This window comes from Aquarana catesbeiana, linkage group LG03 (genome assembly GCF_042186555.1).
Source record: "Aquarana catesbeiana isolate 2022-GZ linkage group LG03, ASM4218655v1, whole genome shotgun sequence".
Classification (NCBI taxonomy): domain Eukaryota; kingdom Metazoa; phylum Chordata; class Amphibia; order Anura; family Ranidae; genus Aquarana; species Aquarana catesbeiana.
In genome coordinates this window covers 582,979,930-582,998,757 of record NC_133326.1, presented here as the reverse complement: position 1 = coordinate 582,998,757, position 18,828 = coordinate 582,979,930, and the positions used below count along the sequence as shown (strand labels likewise).

At 43.5% G+C, this 18,828-nt stretch overlaps 1 protein-coding gene across 3 annotated transcripts in view; it reads left to right on the top strand.

Annotated features, from left to right (window-relative positions):
• The window catches only part of TIA1 (TIA1 cytotoxic granule associated RNA binding protein), a 62,236-nt gene extending 51,025 nt beyond the window's left edge, over positions 1-11,211 (top strand). For all 3 annotated transcript variants that reach the window (XM_073621996.1, XM_073621995.1, XM_073621997.1), the window contains 5 exons: positions 1,058-1,153; positions 1,239-1,323; positions 2,891-3,014; positions 4,441-4,586; positions 10,058-11,211. In XM_073621996.1, the coding sequence (XP_073478097.1) occupies positions 1,058-1,153; positions 1,239-1,323; positions 2,891-3,014; positions 4,441-4,586; positions 10,058-10,193 (587 nt within the window). In that variant the 3' untranslated portion in view covers positions 10,194-11,211. The remainder of the gene's footprint in view (positions 1-1,057; positions 1,154-1,238; positions 1,324-2,890; positions 3,015-4,440; positions 4,587-10,057) is intronic.
• The last annotated feature ends 7,617 nt before the right edge of the window (positions 11,212-18,828 follow it).

The following is an 18,828-nucleotide window of genomic DNA, read 5'->3' as shown; positions in this document are numbered from 1 at the left end:
GGGGGTCTCTCTGAGCCAGTAACTCCCATGCTAGTCAATCTACCTCAGGTCTATCATCACAAATAGAACTTTGCCTGGTGCAGGGAAAGAAAGTTTAACAGGAAATACAATCTGGTTTACATCAACATTTGGCCTTGAGTACCATCACAGGATAAATCTGACAGAGGCTTCTTATTACGTGATCAGCTGTGACCAATCGCAGCTGATCATCGCGTGAACCAGGAAGTGCCAATAAACGGCATTCCTGGGTTCGCACTGACTGGGAGTGCAGATTGGCGGCTGTCCCTGTCAGAGGGGTGGTCTGTGCTGATAATCAGCACATTGATTTATCAGCACAGCCCCATCAGATGTGCCACCACAGCAGCCAAAAAGGTGCCCATTAGCTGCCAGTCAGTGCCCCCTCAGGATCGCCCGTCAGTGCCCAATAAAAAGCCAATTAATGCCCATCACATTGACAATCAGTGCCCTACAGTTACACCTGTCAGAACCTCATCAGTACCTCATCATCAGTGCTGCCTGTCGGTGCCCATCGCAGCCGCCTATCAGTGCCCATCAGTGAAGGAGAAAACAAAATTTTATAACCGAATAACGGTAATTTTTAGTTTAGCAAAAAATAAACCCCCCAGTGGTTATTAAATACCACCAAAAGAAAGCTCTATTTGTGGGAAGAATATGATAAAAATTTAGTTTAGGTACAGTGTTTCATGACCGTGCAATTGTCATTCAAAGTGTGACAGTGCTGAAAATTGTCCTGGGCAGGAAGGGGCGAAAGTACCTGGTATTGAAGTGGTTAACATGCAAGTGCTTTACCAGCCCATGGCTTTGCTGGTATTTTTCCCCATGTTTGGGTGACCCTGGAAGTCTCACAAAATCCTGATCTTTGCCCTGGATTTAAAGCTATATTTAGGACAAACTGGTGATGTGTTGACATTACCTTTTTGTGATCAATTCTATTTATGGTGTTTCTGTCGGGGGGGGGGGGGGGTTTATTATAATTTGTATGTAATGTAGTTAGATCTTTTCTCTATAAGCCTTCCTAAATATACTTTCTCTTCAGCCAATACGAAACAGTTGTCTTATGATGAGGTGGTGAACCAGTCAAGTCCCAGCAACTGCACTGTGTATTGTGGTGGTGTTACATCCGGGTTAACAGGTAAGCGTTTTGCTTTTCCGAGCTGTTATATCCTGCCCTAGGGGGATGACTTTCTTTTAATTTTGTGCCTATGGTTCTTCTACAGAACAACTTATGCGTCAGACTTTTTCCCCATTTGGTCAAATAATGGAGGTCCGCGTTTTCCCAGATAAAGGGTACTCTTTTGTACGGTAAGTCATTAGGTTGCTAAGTCAATTAACTGCACAGGGAACTGGGTCCACTCCTTTCTTTTGTGTATGTTGTCTTTGTAGTGTGCTCCTTTCTTTAAAATTAACCAATACTCCTCAGTTTTAGTTCTTAACCAAGTGTCCTGCCTAACGTTAGGAAGTCCAGTATAGCTTTTATTGCATTTTGAGTAGCTACAAACCCTGCTATACTCTCCTTTTGCCAAGTAGGGCCTGATATTTCTGGACTTAAAGCTGAACTTCAGTCATTTTTTTTCATCTTTCCATCTATCTATCATCTTCTGCCCTTGTTTTAACTTTGGATAGAAAAGAATTTTTTTTTTCTGCCAGTAAATACCTTATACAGCCCACTTCATGTTTCTTGTCTAGTAAAACGCCTAGGCTTATGATGACATGCACAGCTCACTCTCCTGAGAGTTTGCCAGGGAAGTGAGATGAGTCATAAGAGGGCCAATGAGAGCTGTAGAGCTGGAGGTCTGTAAATCCAGGAAGTGAACAGGCAGCATCTTCAGCTGCCCACTGTTAAAATGATTGTAGCCAGACTCAGAGGCAGATTTCTGTATCATATTTGGCAAGTACAGAATCACAGTATATATAAAATGATCTGCAAAGTGGTTGGGTTGAAGCTTCAGAATGGCAAAGATGTTTTTATTACAAATTTTGGGAGCAGACTGCAGTTCCTCTTTAATGAATTAGGCTTTACCAAGTCCATCTCTCTGTGTGAAGAAAGTGCTCCTACTGATCACTGAGGTAGTCTGATTGGACACTAGACCTGACAGGGTTTAGTCGTAAAGTCCGATCCCAAGGAATCTATAAAGGTGAAGGGAACAGCCTCTTCTGGCTAGTGAAGGAAATAGCATGTATCTTATGGTATCTGCTCTTAGGGAGGAATTTGTTTTAAAAAGTATAGTTCAGCTTCACTATAAAGTGTACTCTACCTTTCTTTAGGAGAAATGTGGGAGCTGCCATTACTTACCTCTTTTTCTGAAAATTATAGTTGCCTGGCTCTTACGAGGACCTACAGTCTTTAGTAGTTTCTAAATCACTGACTAGGAGCAAAGTATGCCAAGTCCTTGTCCTTATCTTCATACTTCTGGGTTAGGGACTGTGAGGTTAACAATAACCACTTCATTTCTGGAAACCTTTCCTGTTTAAATGGGTAAGCTTTTTATCTGTAGAGTATTAACTATATTCTAGTGCTTGATAGCAAAGCCCCATCTGCTCAAAATAGGCTTTAAAAATTACATTCTGGCATTTTTTGTTAAATCTGGCCCTGGCACTCAAATCACTTGGAGGGGTTTCATAAATGAAAAGGGTACATCATGTGCTCCACCTGTCCATAATAAAGCTTTTTGTTGGACTTTATTGACATGATCTTGCAACTTTGGGCCTGGAAAGCATATATAACTGTTCTCCTTATTAACGTATCTATATTAACCCATGAAAACACAAAGTGGCCCTTGTTTTGTGATGGCCTAGACGTGGGAATGTGGGGCTGTGGAAAAGTATAATACTGTGAATATTATTTGATGATGGTTATGTATCTTTACAGGTTTAATTCTCATGAAAGTGCAGCTCATGCTATAGTTAGTGTGAATGGAACTACTATTGAAGGTCATGTAGTAAAGTGCTACTGGGGCAAGGAGACTCCAGATATGCTGAATCCAGTACAACAAGTAAGTGCATTTTACATATTTTGCAGGAAGTTTGTTACTAAGCCAGTAACTAAACAAAGAGAAATGAAATAGCAGTTGATCTTGTGGGTACAGATTGATGACCATAGGAATTCACTAGGAAAATTTCAAGCAAGTAGGACGTTCTACGAGTGGCGAAGGGTTCCCCTTCACTACAGATCAGTGTGTTTCAGTGTTTTGGAGGGCTAAAGTGTAGCTCCAGGTGATTTTGCTTTTTCAAAGACTGACTGTGTTTCTGCAGTATCCATAATGGTAGATATCGCTATGGGGGGGGGGGGGGGGGGTGCCACAAGTAAAACAGATCATTCCACCTGCTGAAGGTGTTTGGCCCATTTACACAACTATGTAAAGGGTTCAGAACAGGTATAAGTACCATACAGGTTCAGATGAAACCTTTTTGGCTTTGGCTAGGGTAGCCAATTTCCACTGCTTTAATCGGTATGAGTGACCATGCAGAAAGTGAATGGAAGATCCGCAACAGTAATGTGGGAAGAAGTTCTAACCATTTCTCACGCTGCTAAAAAATAATTTATAGAGAAATTTCAATTCCTGTCCTGGAAGTGAGGGCATACTGTATTTCTCTCAATTTTGGGGTTTCCTTTCACTGTTGGTAAACGGGACCAAACAGAGGGTGAATATACCTAAAGGGGGAACAAAAAAATTGACTTTAGTTATATTTTACTCCTTCTTAAAGCGTAGTTCCAGCTTGAGTGAAAAAAATTTCAAGTCAGGAGCTACAAATACTGTAGCTCCTGGACTTTTAATAGAAGTACACTTGCCTGTCCAGGGAGCCTGCGATGCCTGAAGCCGATCCGTCCATCAGCTCCGGGTGCAGGCACCAACATCCTTACTAAGAGAAACAGGAAGTGAATCCTTGCAGCTTCACAGCCTGTTTCCTACTGCGCGAGTCGCATGGCGCTTTCTCGTCTTCTGTTCTTGTCGTCTTCTGGTGGACACGCAGGTCACAGAAGGCGACAGTGGGAAGGAGGAGGGCACAAGAAAAACCGCGGAAGTGACGTATAAAAGTATGAAAAAAAAATCCAAAAAATGAGGCAGGGGTGGGGAGTACATATGTTTTCAAAGGAGTTCAATTTTTGCCTGGAACTCCGTTTTTATTATACTAAGAGTCACTTTCAGATCAAGTAAGATCTACTTTTTTTTTTTTTTCCGCCTATGACTATTGTGCTTGCAGTCCTATGAGTAGTTATGTTTGAAATATGTTCATTCCTGAATCGGAGGACAGCATTTAATAGTTTTCCTTAAAGTTTAGGATGTTAGCATTTTCTACTTGATGCAAATAAAGCAAAAAAAGTGTTTTTCCAAGGTGCCGTCATTATTTGACCTTTCATTTGACGATTGTCACAGCCCCCCTTTTTTTTTTTTCCCCCTCTTTCTTTCCCTCACTCAGCAAAGCCAAATTAGCTTTCCGCCAACATATGGACAATGGGGACAGTGGTATGGAGGAGCTCAGCAAATAGGCCAGTATATGCCCAATGGTTGGCAGGTGCCTGCGTATGGAGTGTACGGTCAAGCTTGGAATCAACAGGGCTTTAGGTAAGGATTTAATGTATTTCACTGTTCTTCAGAAAAAAAATACAATCGCCTAGGTGCACAAAAGTGACCAAGACCAGAGTCAGTAACTTTATTTCATTTTATAACTGAAAAAAGTAGAGACTAAACTCAATTTACAGTCTAAGGTGATGTTTATCAGTATTTTTTAAGTATTTACCTCTTTAAATGCTCCTCCAATGTGGATCCCCTATTCTTGAATACCCTTCCACGTGGAAAATGTATTGCTTGCTAAATCTCTGCTGATGTGATGAATTTACTTTATCATGCGTAAGTATTTCCTTGGTAAAGGAACCACTGATTGAGAACCTGTGGTCTAAGCAAGGCTATCCAGGCTGCAAAGCATAATTAAAGTACTATAATTTCCTAGTAAGATACCGGTGGTATGCGTTCACAAGGTGGTTAATAAAAGTTCTCTGCTGTTAATTCTTATAGTGTTAAAAAAATAAATTAAAAATACTAACCAGACAAAGGGTATGTACTAAAAGCATTAGCATCAGGAGGGCCTGTCTGTCACAGCTATTCAAAGAATGTAAGATTTGAAAGACAGCTTAAGTGGAGAACTCGAGGATCATTTCTTGAGGTTTGAATTCTGTTTTTATGTGCTTGTAAGTTGCAAATCCCTTTTAGTAGGAGTAGAGGCATTTAAAAAAAAAATACAGCTTGAATCATTAATTTCCGTATGCCTAGACTTTGCATTTCACATAGGCTTTCACTATTGCATACAATACATGCCTGTTTTCATAATTTGTAGGCATGAGGACCTTACCATGGGGAAAATAATTATTTGATCCCCTGCAGACTTTGTGAGTTTGCCCACTTACAAAGAAACAATGGGTCTATAATTTTTATCATGGGTGTATTTTAAATGATAGAGACAGAATATCAACCAAAAATCCAGCAAAAAAAACCTAAAACAAATGCCGTAAATTAAGTTGCAGTTCAGTGAGTAAAATAAGTATTTGATCCCCAAGCATGACTTAGTACTTGGTGGAGAAACCCTTGTTGGTAAACGCAGAGTTAAGACTTTTCTTGTAGTTAGTGACCAGGTTTGCACACATCTCGGGGGATTTTGGTCCACTGTTCTTTACAGAAGGTTTCTAGGCTGACATCTTGGCAACTCGACATTTCAGCTCCCTCCATAAATTTTCTATAAGATTAAGGTCTGGAGACTGACTAGGCCACTCATGACCTTTAATGTGCTTCTTCTCGAACCACTCCTTTTAGCCTTGGCGGTATGTTTTGGGTTATTGTCATGCTGAAAGACCCATCCACGACCCATCTTCAGTGTTTAGTCAGGATTTTTCTTCCTCCAAACACTGAATCGAGTTAATGCCAAAGAGCTCAATTTTGGTCTCATCTGAGCACAGCACTTTCTCCCAATCCCCCTCTGAATCATTTAGATGTTCATTGGCATGACTGTACATGTGCCTTCTTGAGGAGGGGACTCTGAGTGTTTGGAGGAAGAACACCATCCCTACAGTCAAGCACAGAGGTGGAAACGTTATACTTTGGGGCTGTTTATCTGCTAAAGTAACAGATTGACTTTGCCACATTGAGGGGCCAGTGGATGAGGCCATGTATTGTAAAATCTTGGATGAGAACCTTCTTCCCTCAGCCAGAATACTGAAGATGGGTCGTGGATGGGTCTTCCAGCATGACAATGATCCAAAACATACCACCAAAGCAACAAAGGAGTGGCTATAGAAAATTTATGGAGGGAGCTGAAACATCGAGTTGCCAAGCGACAGCCAAGAAACCTTAAGGATTTAGAGAAGATCTGTAATGAAGAGAGAACCAAAATCTCTCCTGAGATGAGTGCAAACCTGGTAACCAACTACAAGAAACGTCTTACCTCTGTGCTTGCCAACAATGGTTTCTCCACCAAGTGCTAAGTCATGTTTTGCTTGGGGATCAAATACTTATTTTACTCACTGAACTGCAACTCAATTTATAACATTTGTATCGTGTGTTTTTCTGGATTTTTTGGTTGATATTCTGTCTATCATTTAAAATACACCTATGATAAAAATTATAGACCCTTCATTTCTTTGTAAGTGGGCAAACTTACAAAATCTGCAGGGTATCAAATTTCCCCCACTGTATGTGTGAATGGCCCATTGCTTGGCATATCTTACCCCTGTGTTCCAGGTGCTAAAATTACTTGTTGACTAACCTCGCATTGGACCAGTAGGGGAGGAGTCTTACACTTACTGATAAGCAGGTAAATGTGCAATGCTGAACAGCTTTAGTGCTTGTCCATATGGGTTTCAGATTCAAAAAATAAAACATGCATCTGATTGCTTTCAGAGAAGAATTGAGATGAGTTTAACTTATGTTCATATTGCATTACTATTGCCTTGGATGGGGGGGGGGGGAGAAAAAGTGGTTGTAACTCCACTATTACTTTGTGACTTATCCTGTTTTATAAAGATGGGAAATGTGGCAAAAGAATCAATAAATGTGAACACATCTAAGTGATTTTGTTCACACATTGCCTTAGCCTAGGTTCACACATGAGCAGGTCGGGAACATGTCACGCACATTCCTAACCTGCAGGCAAAATGTGCTACTTTTTAGCAGACGCGTGGGGGGTGCAATTTGTTCTTAATGGCACCCCCACTCATCTGGAAAACACAACTTGTTTTCACTTGTGTGAAACCACATTGATTGGTGCTGCAGCACCATGAGGTTCCATTCGCCTGCATTTTAAAAAAGGGTTGGGGCCTTTTTTTTAATGCGTTTCTTGTAGGTACAGCAGCCCTTTTCAAATTTTGTGTAAAAGTATACTTGTCTTTAATTGCTAGGCTCCTTGGCTAAAGTAAAAGCTCTCCACCCCCTTCGCAAATCCATACTTAATTTTAGGCCGGGTTCACAGCATGGGGTCCGGTGCATCCCCTTGTTCATCGGTTCAGGTGGAATTCAGGTCTGAATTTTTGCTTGAATTTGCACCTGAACCAGACCCAAAGATGCACAAGACCCTTCTGCAATCCGGACTGCGGTCGCCCCGGACTTGTGTGAACCGGCTCTATTGAGAGACGGTTCACACTCGCCTGTAATGCAAATTGGATGTAAGAAACCCGCATATATGTGAGCCCAGCCTTATGCTTCAGTCCTTTGCTCTCTTCCCTCTCCCGGCAACAAAAATTACAGCAGGCCTGCATGCTGGCTTCTCATAGTTTTGTATAGATTAGTCATCCAATACAGTTGATGTAACTATGGACATCGGTGATTAGCGTTTTGTGGCCAAAAGATGAGGGACAGGAGAGATCCAGCCATGGTGTTCAGGTAAGTTTAGAAAATGAGTGCTGGTTTCATTTTAACCGATTAACTAAAAGGTACTTTTCTTCAAAAGTGCTGCACAAACATCCATGTACACTGCTAGCCCTTACTGAACTCCCTGTACATATGCTAGGTTTGTACTGGTGGACCTGTAACACATGTCCGTACACCTTAGTACCAGGGTTGAGAGCTGCAACATTAAAGGAAACCTGGGTGAAACACACAGGCTGTCAGATCAGTTTTTAAAAATGTAAATTGCCTGGCTGGCTATGGCTTCAATGCAATCTGATTAAGTAAGTTCAGTTCTCACTATATTTGTAGCAAGTTAATTATTTGGAAACCTACTAGAAGCCGTACAATCAGACAACTGGCATTTTCTGTTTGGTACAGCAGTGGCTAACCCTATATCTCCTGCTCGCTCGTGAAGGGTTTACTTTAATTCATGTTCAAACCTGAAATCTGGTCACAAAAGCTTCTATTTAAATTCTATTCCAGAATAGCCACAAAATATATAAACCCATTTTGTGTACCAAATTTTTTTGGAAACCCAGTTATCACCTTGTAAGTAATGGTAGCATCACTGTGCTACACATAGGCTGTGCAGGAAGGAAAACTGGGAGGACCCTAAAGGTACACCCTCTACAGGCTGCAGAAAATTACAGGGTTGGTTGTTTAGGTACAAGGCAAATCATCCTTCACAAGGATACAGATTAGCAGTGACTGATCTTAAAGCAGGGTTCCACTCAAATTTTTAACTTAATCTTACCCCCTTCAGTTAATTGCATAGATGTTCAAATGCCGCACGAAATTTTTTTTTTATCTCTGTAATTACCTTTATATTGTACTTTTATTGCGGCACTTCCTGTCTCTCCTCCCATGGGAGTAGGCGTGTTTATTGCCTTTCCCCGGCGCCGCACTGTCTCCTGGGAGCTTAGTGTAAGGCTTCCCAATATTCAGTGCGGGAACAATGATCATGCTTGTGAACAAGCTGTGAATGAACAGCATTCACTGCATCCAGGAAATCAATGCTTGTGGGCTTCACATGCCCACAAGCAAGATGGAAACAGCCAGCATCACATTTTTAAAGTTATTCTTCAGTACGAAAACAGACAGAGGCGGAAATATTACACCCAAACTGTGAGTATTATTTTGGGATTAGCAGTGTGTCTCAATGACCTAAAAAAAAAAAAAAAAAAATTGGTCGCCGGACTCCCACTTTAATGCAATCTGTTCCTGCACAGCTTCGTACTGGATTGCATGGGTCTGAAAAGAATACACAAAGCACACCAAGATTCAAGTAAGAATACACATGCCTCTCGTATTTAGGCAATAGATATTGAGCCCTAACTTGGCATAACACATGCTGCTTTCTCTGACCATACTGTATGTAAATGTCTTAAACTGGTTTTAAAGGCTGAAGGTGAAAAACCTTCAGTATGCAGCCCCCCCCCGCACCCCCCAATACTTAACAAGCAATGTCTACGAGAGCAGCTGATCTCCTGTGTCTTTGCTGCCTCATTGGCTGAGAAACAGCAGTGAAAGCCATTGGCTCCCATTGCTGTCAGCCTCAGCCAGTGAGGAGGGAGTGGGGCTGTGCCTCGTCCTGTGTGTCTTGTGGACACAGAGCAGGCATGCACAAGTGCCTCATAACAAGCGGCTTGCTATGGGGGCACTTGGATAAGTGGAGGAGCCAGGAGCACCAACGGGTGACCCGAGAAGAGGAGGATCAGGGCTGCTCTGTGCATAACCGGTACACACAGCAGGTAAGTATGACCATATTATTTTTATTGTTTTTTTTTTTTTTTAAACTACCTTGAGCCCTAGTTCACACCGAATGCAGCTTTGAAATCACGCTACTTCAGCACAATTTCATGTGTGGCTTGCTGACATCTGTGTGATTTCATGCACACATGTCCGTGCAAGTTGCACATGAAATTGCCAAAAATAGTGCAGGAACATTTTTTAAATTGGTGCCATTTGGAGTTACACCTATTTGGATAGTTTCATAAGCACAAATAGGGTGCGACTTGTGCAATTTTTGAACTGTCAAATCGCATGACAAGACACAGGTGTGAACGGGGGCCTAATATCACTTTAATTTCTGTACAATATGGAAAGTAGTTTTACAGCAGCTGCACAGATTCCATCAACCTTCTCCTTTTTTTTTTTTTCAGTCAAACACCTTCGTCTGCAGCAGCAGCGGCAGCATGGGTGGGACCAAATTATGGTGTTCAACCTCAACCTGGACAGAATGGAACTCTGATCACAAACCAAACAGGCTATCGTATGGCTGGATACCAAACGCAATGAGAGGAAGGACTCCCAACACACACCAGCTGTCTGTTGCTGGCCCATTTGTTTACTTTGATACCATTCTATAATCATGTCCGTGCAGATGTCAGATACAGTATATTTATTAAAATACAACAAAAAGTAACCATTTTTTTAATCATGACATGTTCACCAACTTGGTTAAAAACAAACTACAAAAATAACTAGAGATGCTGGATGTTTGCCAATTTTTGCCTTCCTTTTTTTTTTTTTTTTTTTTCATTTTAATTTTTTATATTATATGTAACTGTTACTTAACCTGGTCTCTCTTGAAGAGGGCAGCCAAGCCTTGTCAGATCATCTTTGGCAGAAAAAGGGTTAAGTTCATTTGAAATAATAAAAAACAATGCAGGGATCACTGCCATTTTGGGCAGAAAATTGCACAAAAATGTCTATTTTCTTTCTTTTTTTTTCCTTTTTTTTTTTTTTTCCTTTTTTTTTTTTTCCACTGAAGTAGCGTGCAGTTTTAGATTGCATTCCTAGTATGAATTGAGATGTATTATAAAGTTTAATTGTACAATATTTGTGAAGTTGTGTTTTGTGAAGGTTAGTTTTGTTTCCTTCCTTGAAACCTTCAGTGTGGAAAAAAAGTTTTCCTATTCAGATTGTACGCACTGTTTAAAATTCTTTATGGCCCATTTTGTTGGTTTACATAAATTTTGTATCTAGACCATTTTAATTTTTTTTTTGCCTTAAATTTGACCTTTTGGAGGGCTGAAGACTATCACTGTCGGCTCCCCTTCAATGAACAAAGGGTTGAAGTTTTTCATCATATAAACTAATGTGACATGATCTGAGCCTGTACACGAGAACCTGTTTGATTTTTTTTCCCTCCTCCTATGAGAAGGTGCCTAGGAAAAAAGAATCCCCACTGGATTTGTTTCTCAAGGATTTTTATCTTCTGTGATCAAAACAGTTATGTGGAAACAGGAATGAGAACTGCTATATTCCTGTGTAACTAAATGATTTAGAAATGTGATAAATTCTTAATGAACTAGCCTGATGTGTTTTTGTTTCTGGTTTAAACTGCTGTAAAAATGTGCAAAGCATCCTCCATATTTAAGAATTAAAGGGACTGACCACCATGTGCACCAACATTGGACTGAGGTAAATGTCACGATAAGTCAAAAAAATGCAAAGCGGTGGTGTGAAGGGGGCTAGAGGTGACCAACCAGGGCCCTTTTTGTTGGCAATGGAACTGAAGCACATGCATTTCATAAATTAGTGTAAATAGTTAACAAGAGGGCTCAAGTGAGCAAATACAAGTAAACTGCTCAGTATCACACATTTTTTGTTAAAATAAAAAATTTACTATATAAATCAGTGGAGGACACAGGAACAGTCTCCCACAAAGAAAGAATACTGTGTGCTGCTAGGTTTGTACAGTATACAGAGCAGAAAGGGCGCACAGCCCTAACTAGTGGCTATAACATTGCATATGCAGTACCAGCTCAGTTTAGCTTGGTGTTAAAGCGTTTGGATGTCTTTAACTTTAGTGAGTCAAGACCATTTGCATGAAGATTATCCTATCAAGCAAATGCTGGCAGAGACATACCAGACCACCTGCTCTTGAATATTCACTCCAGCAGCCCACAGTTTGCAGCCAATGCCAGACTGGACCTAGATTATACAGGATGTATATTATGCAAACAGTTTGCACAGTGCTTTACAAAATGAAGGCAGACCGTACAATTACAATACAACTTAATACAAGAGGAAGCAGAGGGCTCTGCTCAGAGTATACAAGCTGAAAGGGAGGGTAAAGTGATACAGAAGGTGATTTGGGGGGGGGGGGGGGGGGGTGTTGGGGTGAGCAGAAGGATACAATTAAAAGTAGTTGTTGGATGGAGGCAGGATAGGCTTACCTAAAGGTGGGTAGAGTGGGAGATAGTTGGACAGATTGGGTAAAGAAGTTCCAAAGGATGCGAGAGGCTCTGGAGAAGTCCTGTAGGGGAGCATGGGAGGAAGTGATTAGGGATCTAGAGAGCAGGAGGTTTTAGCAGGAGCAAAGAGGCCAGTTTGTTTGGTATTTTGACACAAGGTTAGTGATATAGCTGGGGGCAGTTGTGGATGGCTATGGAAGTTGTTAGTATTTTAAATTTTATTGGGTGAGTGGAAGCATTGGAGGGATTGGCAGAGATGGGTAGCAGACACCCAGGGCCAGATTAACATAGGGGCTATTGGAGCTGCAGCCACACTGCCATACACTTCACACACCTCTCCTACATTTATTAACCGTTGTCATATACTGCGTATTCCTCTCCTGTATGTACTAACTGCTGTCATACACTGCTCCTGTATATACTGGTCACCATTACACCCTAATCACTCCTCTTCTATACATACTACCCTATACACTCCTTTCCTACATATGCCCTCGTATAGTCCGTAATTCTTTCCTACACATACTGTCTTACCCTTAGTATTTAAGGGAATGTCCCACACACAAAGTACATACATGTACTTGTTGAATGGGTGGGAAAAAGGGTTTCACTGAAACTTTTTTAAAATGTTGGCAACTATGTTCTGTGTGACACACACACAGATTCTGTTGCTGGAACTGTGAGTTGCCAGGCTGATCTGGGGGGAGAAAATTGGGCTGAGATATTGTACAGGGATTCCTCTATCCACCTAATTTGTGTGGATGGAGTAATCTATGTCTATGGCCAGCTTAACAAAGCCCTACGCTATATTGTACATTACACGCTCCTGCACGATATCAGGGGTAGGCAACCTTCAAGAGGTGGAGATCTACCCGAACAACATGGGAGAAGTCAAAGATAACCGATCACACTGTTGCCTCGTCACACCTGATGTAAACCTCTTCCTATACTACCGTGTTGCAATTACGTGTTTAAATCCGGTGGTGAGGCAGCAATATATCTCCTACCAAACGCAGTCGGATCGATTTTCATAGGAGCAGCAGTGCCTGCTGTATTTGTGAATGAGCCCTTGCATTACGCAGCGGCACACTTGGGGCTCATTCACACATAAAGTTGGGGGGTGGTAACACCCTGCAAATGAGTTTGCCACCCTCAAACCCTACCCCCCTTTAGCTGCTGAGGCAGCAGCCAAAGGTGTACTCATGCTGCAGCAGGAATTAAACTCACTGTTGCTTTTGGTGGGTGCTACTGCCTCCCAATCGTGACCCATTCAAATAAATGGGGCCACTCTGCAAATGCCCAACAACTACATGCTTCTGTGGGGTCCAAGGGGTTAAAGAAGGTGGTGAGAGAGCAACACAATGCTGCCCACTTTAACCCCTTGTTTGCTGTACTGCACAAAGTTGCTGGGCACATGCAAAGTGGCCCCATTCACTTAAATGTGTCATGCTTGGCAATTGCTACAACCGTCAACCATGACAGGGCATATAATTCCAGCTGTGATGTGTATACCCCTGGCCACTGCAGCTAAAGGTGCGATTTTATCGGGGGTGATACACATCTTAACTATGGGGTTTTACCACCCCCCAAACTGCAATTGTAAATGCACCCTATTCTGAGCCCCATAAGGGTGCTTTCACACTAATGTGCTGTGGTTTACCTACTTTCCTGGGTTAGCTGCGCTTTGCCATAGACTTACATTATATCCTGCAGTTATGATGCACTTTCTGAAAGCGCATCAAAACTCCTGTTTCTTGTTCGTACATCATGGGACACAGAGCTCTATTCATTACATCATGGGTTAGATAGCCACCTTCAGGTGTTGGACACTGGCAACCCTAATTGTAAGGAGAGTTCCTCCCCTATATAACCCCTCCCATATGGAGAGAACCTTAGTTTTTTTTCGCCAGTGTCTAAGGTGTTTGGTCACGATGCAAGATGTGCTTAGAAGAAAGCTTTGTTTGATGGTCCCTGCGGGGTTCTAGGAGCTTCACAACCGGATCCGAACCTCAAGCCAATTGCTATTGCCTAAGATGGATGGTACCCGGGCCTCGTGGAAGAAGAAACAAGGTTTTGCCTGTAATGTCTCTCTCTGAGGACTGGGATCCAGTACTTATGTGCACATATTAAAAATGCGAAAAGTTTTCTGGCAGTCGTCTACAGGTCCAGGTAAGAGGCTTCTGTAAGTAGGAACCCAAAACCTTGAAGGTTGGCACAACACTACCCGCCGTGATGGGTGAAGGTTGGGTCTGGCTGTTCTCAGCAGTATCCTGCGGCGGGATATGGTAAGTGAAGCAATCCTAGATAAACACCTTAAGGATTAGCTTCTTTGAGTTGTTGCATGTCTTACCTGTTTTCCGCCACTAGAGGGAGTAAGAGGCATACCTGGTATTACACACTTCCAGGAAATACAGCTCTGTCAGTCGCTCACTTCCTCCGCTGCAGGCACTGCCACTTAAATGATAAAGGGGATCCCACGCAGTCTTGGGGCCCCTGAGTAGCCTCCCGGTCTTCTCTTTTGCCCCCCGGCCGCCGCCATATTGGTCCTACGTGAGCATAGGGGGCACGGCGAAAACGGTGGGGAAGGAGGGGGGGGGGGCGTGGTTGCGAGCGGCGTGCTTGATGATTCACTGCTCAAGCGTGAGGCACTTGTTTTAAAGACCCCAGGTCGCCAATGGTCTGTAAGCGGCAGGACACAGAGCTGGGGCACGTAAGCATCTCATGTGGATCAGATACAGGCACACCTAGACACCTACTCAGCATCAGGTTGTTCAAGTCTAAGCAAACATTACTATTGTAAGCTAGGCACAACAGTGTATGCGATTGTTTTTAGTACCTCTGCTTTGTTCGCTTGGGACCATGTCTCCCCGCAAAAGGTTTCAGGGACAGGTAAAAAGAGCACCAAGAAATTACCGTCAGGGTCAAGGGACTCTAGAGGTGCCTGCTGGGTAACATCCCCCCCCTGAAAGGCTGGATGCAGCCATGCAGGGTGAGTCATCGCCGCTGTCAGGCATTGCAGCCCTTCCCAATATTGCAGCCCCTGCATATGTTACTGAAGATGCTATGGAGGCAGCACAGGGTGGTTTAGAACAAAGTATTACTGTCTTTATCACAGCATCCTTAGCAGAAAATGGGGTAGGTCTCCCTCTGCTCTGGGTTCCCTATCAGACGATCAGCAGTCTGATGATACAACACTGTCGGGGGACAAGGATCACGAGCAGTCGGACGAATCAGGGGATGAGGAGAAGCTCTTTTCTACCTCTCAGGCTACAGGTACAATATTATACAGAGGTGGTGCGTACCACATACAATTTGCCCTGTACTGAACCAGGTGTGTCCCCTGTTTCGTCCTTGGGACCTCGGAAGTCTCCACAGGCGACTTTTTCCTTTCCCATCCATCCATTAATGGAAAAACTGCTGTATGATGGTTGGGCTCACCCAGATAAATCATTTTCCTCCTAGGAAATTCTCCCTGCTCTACCCCAAGGAGGAAAATATTACCAAAAAATGTAGTGAGCCAGCAATAGATGTGGCTATTTCTTGTGTGAATAAAAGCCTAACTTGTCCTGTGGACAATGTTCATGTGTTTAAAGATCCAACTGACAAAAAGCTGGAATCATTACTTAAAACCTCTTTTGCCGTGGCTGGCGCTGTGGTCCAACCTGCGGTTGAAATAGTTGGTATGTGCCAATATTTGAAGGAGCAGGGGAAGCAGGTAGTTAATTTTCTTCCTGTTGAGCAAGTTCAAGACTATGCAGCTCTTCCAAGGGCCTTATGTTTTGCAATAGATGCTAATATGGATTCTGTCCAGCAAGCATCTCACCTTACACTCCTGCTGGTACACATGCGTAGGTCCCTTTGGCTTAAACATTGGGCAGCTGAAGCCTCATGCAAAAGATATCTAATTGGGTTCCCGTTTCATGGGGAACGCTTGTTTGGGGATGATCTGGATAAATATATCCAGAAGATTTCTGGTGGCAAGGCCACCTTATTGCCAATTAACCACTTGCCGACCGCCTCACGACAATGTACGTCGGCAGAATAACACGGGCAGGCAGAATCTTGTATCTGTACGTGATCTGCCTCCCACGGGCGGGGGGTCCGATCGGTGCCCGAGGCGGTCGGCGTTTGTCCCCCGGCGATCGGAGGTGAGGGGGAGGCCATCCATTCGTGGCCCCCCCCCTCCCGATCGCTCCCAGCCAATGGGATCATTCCCCTGCCTCTGTATAGTACACAGAGGCAGAGGAAGTGATGTCATCTCTCCTCGGCTCGGTATTTTCCGTTCCGGCACCGAGGAGAGAAGACTGCAATGTGAGTGCACCAACACAACACATCACAGTAGAACATGCCAAGAACACAATACACCCCCCCAATCACCCCTCCCCGTCACACTGACACCAAGCAGTTTGTTTTTTTTCTGATTACTGCATTGGTGTCAGTTTGTGACAGTGTGGTAGGGCAGTTAGTGTTAGCCCCCTTTAGGTCTAGGATACCCCCTAACCCCCCCCTAATAAAGTTTTAACCCCTTGATCACCCCCCGTCGCCAGTGTCGCTAAGCGATCATTTTTCTGATCGCTGTATTAGTGTCACTGGTGACGCTAGTTAGGGAGGTAATTATTTAGGTTCGCCGTCAGCATTTTATAGCGTCAGGGACCCCCATATACTACCTAATAAATGTTTTAACCCCTTGATTGCCCCCTAGTTAACCCTTTCACCACTGATCACTGTATAACCGTTATGGGTGACGCTGGTTAGTTTGTTTATTTTTTATAGTGTCAGGGCACCCGCCGTTTATTACCGAATAAAGGTTTAGCCCCCTGATTGCCCGGCGGTGATATGCGTTGCCCCAGGCAGCGTCAGATTAGCGCCAGTACCGCTAACACCCACGCACGCAGCATACGCCTCCCTTAGTGGTATAGTATCTGAACGGATCAATATCTGATCAGATCTATACTAGCGTCCCCAGCAATTTAGGGTTCCCAAAAACGCAGTGTTAGCGGGATCAGCCCAGATACCTGCTAGCACCTGCGTTTTGCCCCTCTGCCTAGCCCAGCCCAGCCCAGCCCACCCAAGTGCAGTATCGATCGATCACTGTCACTTACAAAACACTAACTGCATAACTGCAGCGTTCGCAGAGTCAGGCCTGATCCCTGCGATCGCTAACAGTTTTTTTTGGTAGCGTTTTGGTGAACTGCCAAGCACCAGCCCCAGGCAGCATCAGGTTAGTGCCAGTACCGCTAACACCCACGCATGCACCGTACACCTCCCTTAGTGGTATAGTATCTGAACGGATCAATATCTGATCCAATCAGATCTATACTAGTGTCCCCAGCAGTTTAGGGTTCCCAAAAACGCAGTGTTAGCGGGATCAGCCCAGATACCTGCTAGCACCTGCGTTTTGCCCCTCTGCCTAGCCCAGCCCAGCCCACCCAAGTGCAGTATCGATCGATCACTGTCACTTACAAAACACTAAACACATAACTGCAGCGTTCGCAGAGTCAGGCCTGATCCCTGCGATCGCTAACAGTTTTTTTGGTAGCGTTTTGGTGAACTGGCAAGCACCAGCGGCCTAGTACACCCCGGTCTTAGTCAAACCAGCACTGCAGTAACACTTGGTGACGTGGTGAGTCCCATAAGTGCAGTTCAAGCTGGTGAGGTGGCAAGCACAAGTAGTGTCCCGCTGCCACCAAAAAGACAAACACAGGCCCGTTGTGCCCATAATGCCCTTCCTGCTGCATTTGCCAATCCTAATTGGGAACCCACCACTTCTGCAGCGCCCGTACTTCCCCCATTCACATCCCCAACCAAATGCAGTCGGCTGCATGAGAGGCATTTTCTTTATGTCCTCCCGAGTAACCCTACCTAACGAACCCCCACAAAAAAGATGTGTCTGCAGCAAGCACTGATATAGGCGTGACACCTGCTATTATTGTCCCTCCTGTCCTAACAATCCTGGTCTTTGCATTGGTGAATGTTTTGAACGCTACCATTCACTAGTTGAGTATTAGCGTAGGGTACAGCATTGCACAGACTAGACACACTTTCACAGGGTCTCCCAAGATGCCATCGCATTTTGAGAGATCCGATTCTGGAACTGGTTACAGTTATAAAAGTTAGTTACAAAAAACTAAAAAAATAATATATAAAAAAAAAAAAAAATAGTTGTCGTTTTATTGTTCTCTCTCTCTATTCTCTCTCTATTGTTCTGCTCTTTTTTACTGTATTCTATTCTGCAATGTTTTATTGTTGTTATGTTTTATCATGTTTGCTTTTCAGGTATGCAATTTTTTATACTTTACAGTTTACTGTGTTTTATTGTTAACCATTTTTTTGTCTTCAGGTACGCAATTCACGACTTTGAGTGGTTATACCACAATGATGCCTGCAGGTTTAAATATCATCTTGGTATCATTCTTTTCAGCCAGCGGTCGGCTTTCATGTAAAAGCAATCCTAGTGGCTAATTAGCCTCTAGACTGCTTTGCCTCCCCCCCCCCCGTCTTCCGTGTTTTTCTCTGGCTCTCCTGTCTCAACAGGGAACCTTAGAATGCAGCCGGTGATTCAGCCAGCTGACCATAGAGCTGATCAGAGACCAGAGTGGCTCCAAACATCTCTATGGCCTAAGAAACCGGAAGCTACGAGCATTTCATGACTTAGATTTCACCGGATGTAAACAGCGCCATTGGGAAAGCATTTTATCACACCGATCTTGGTGTGGTCAGATGCTTTGAGG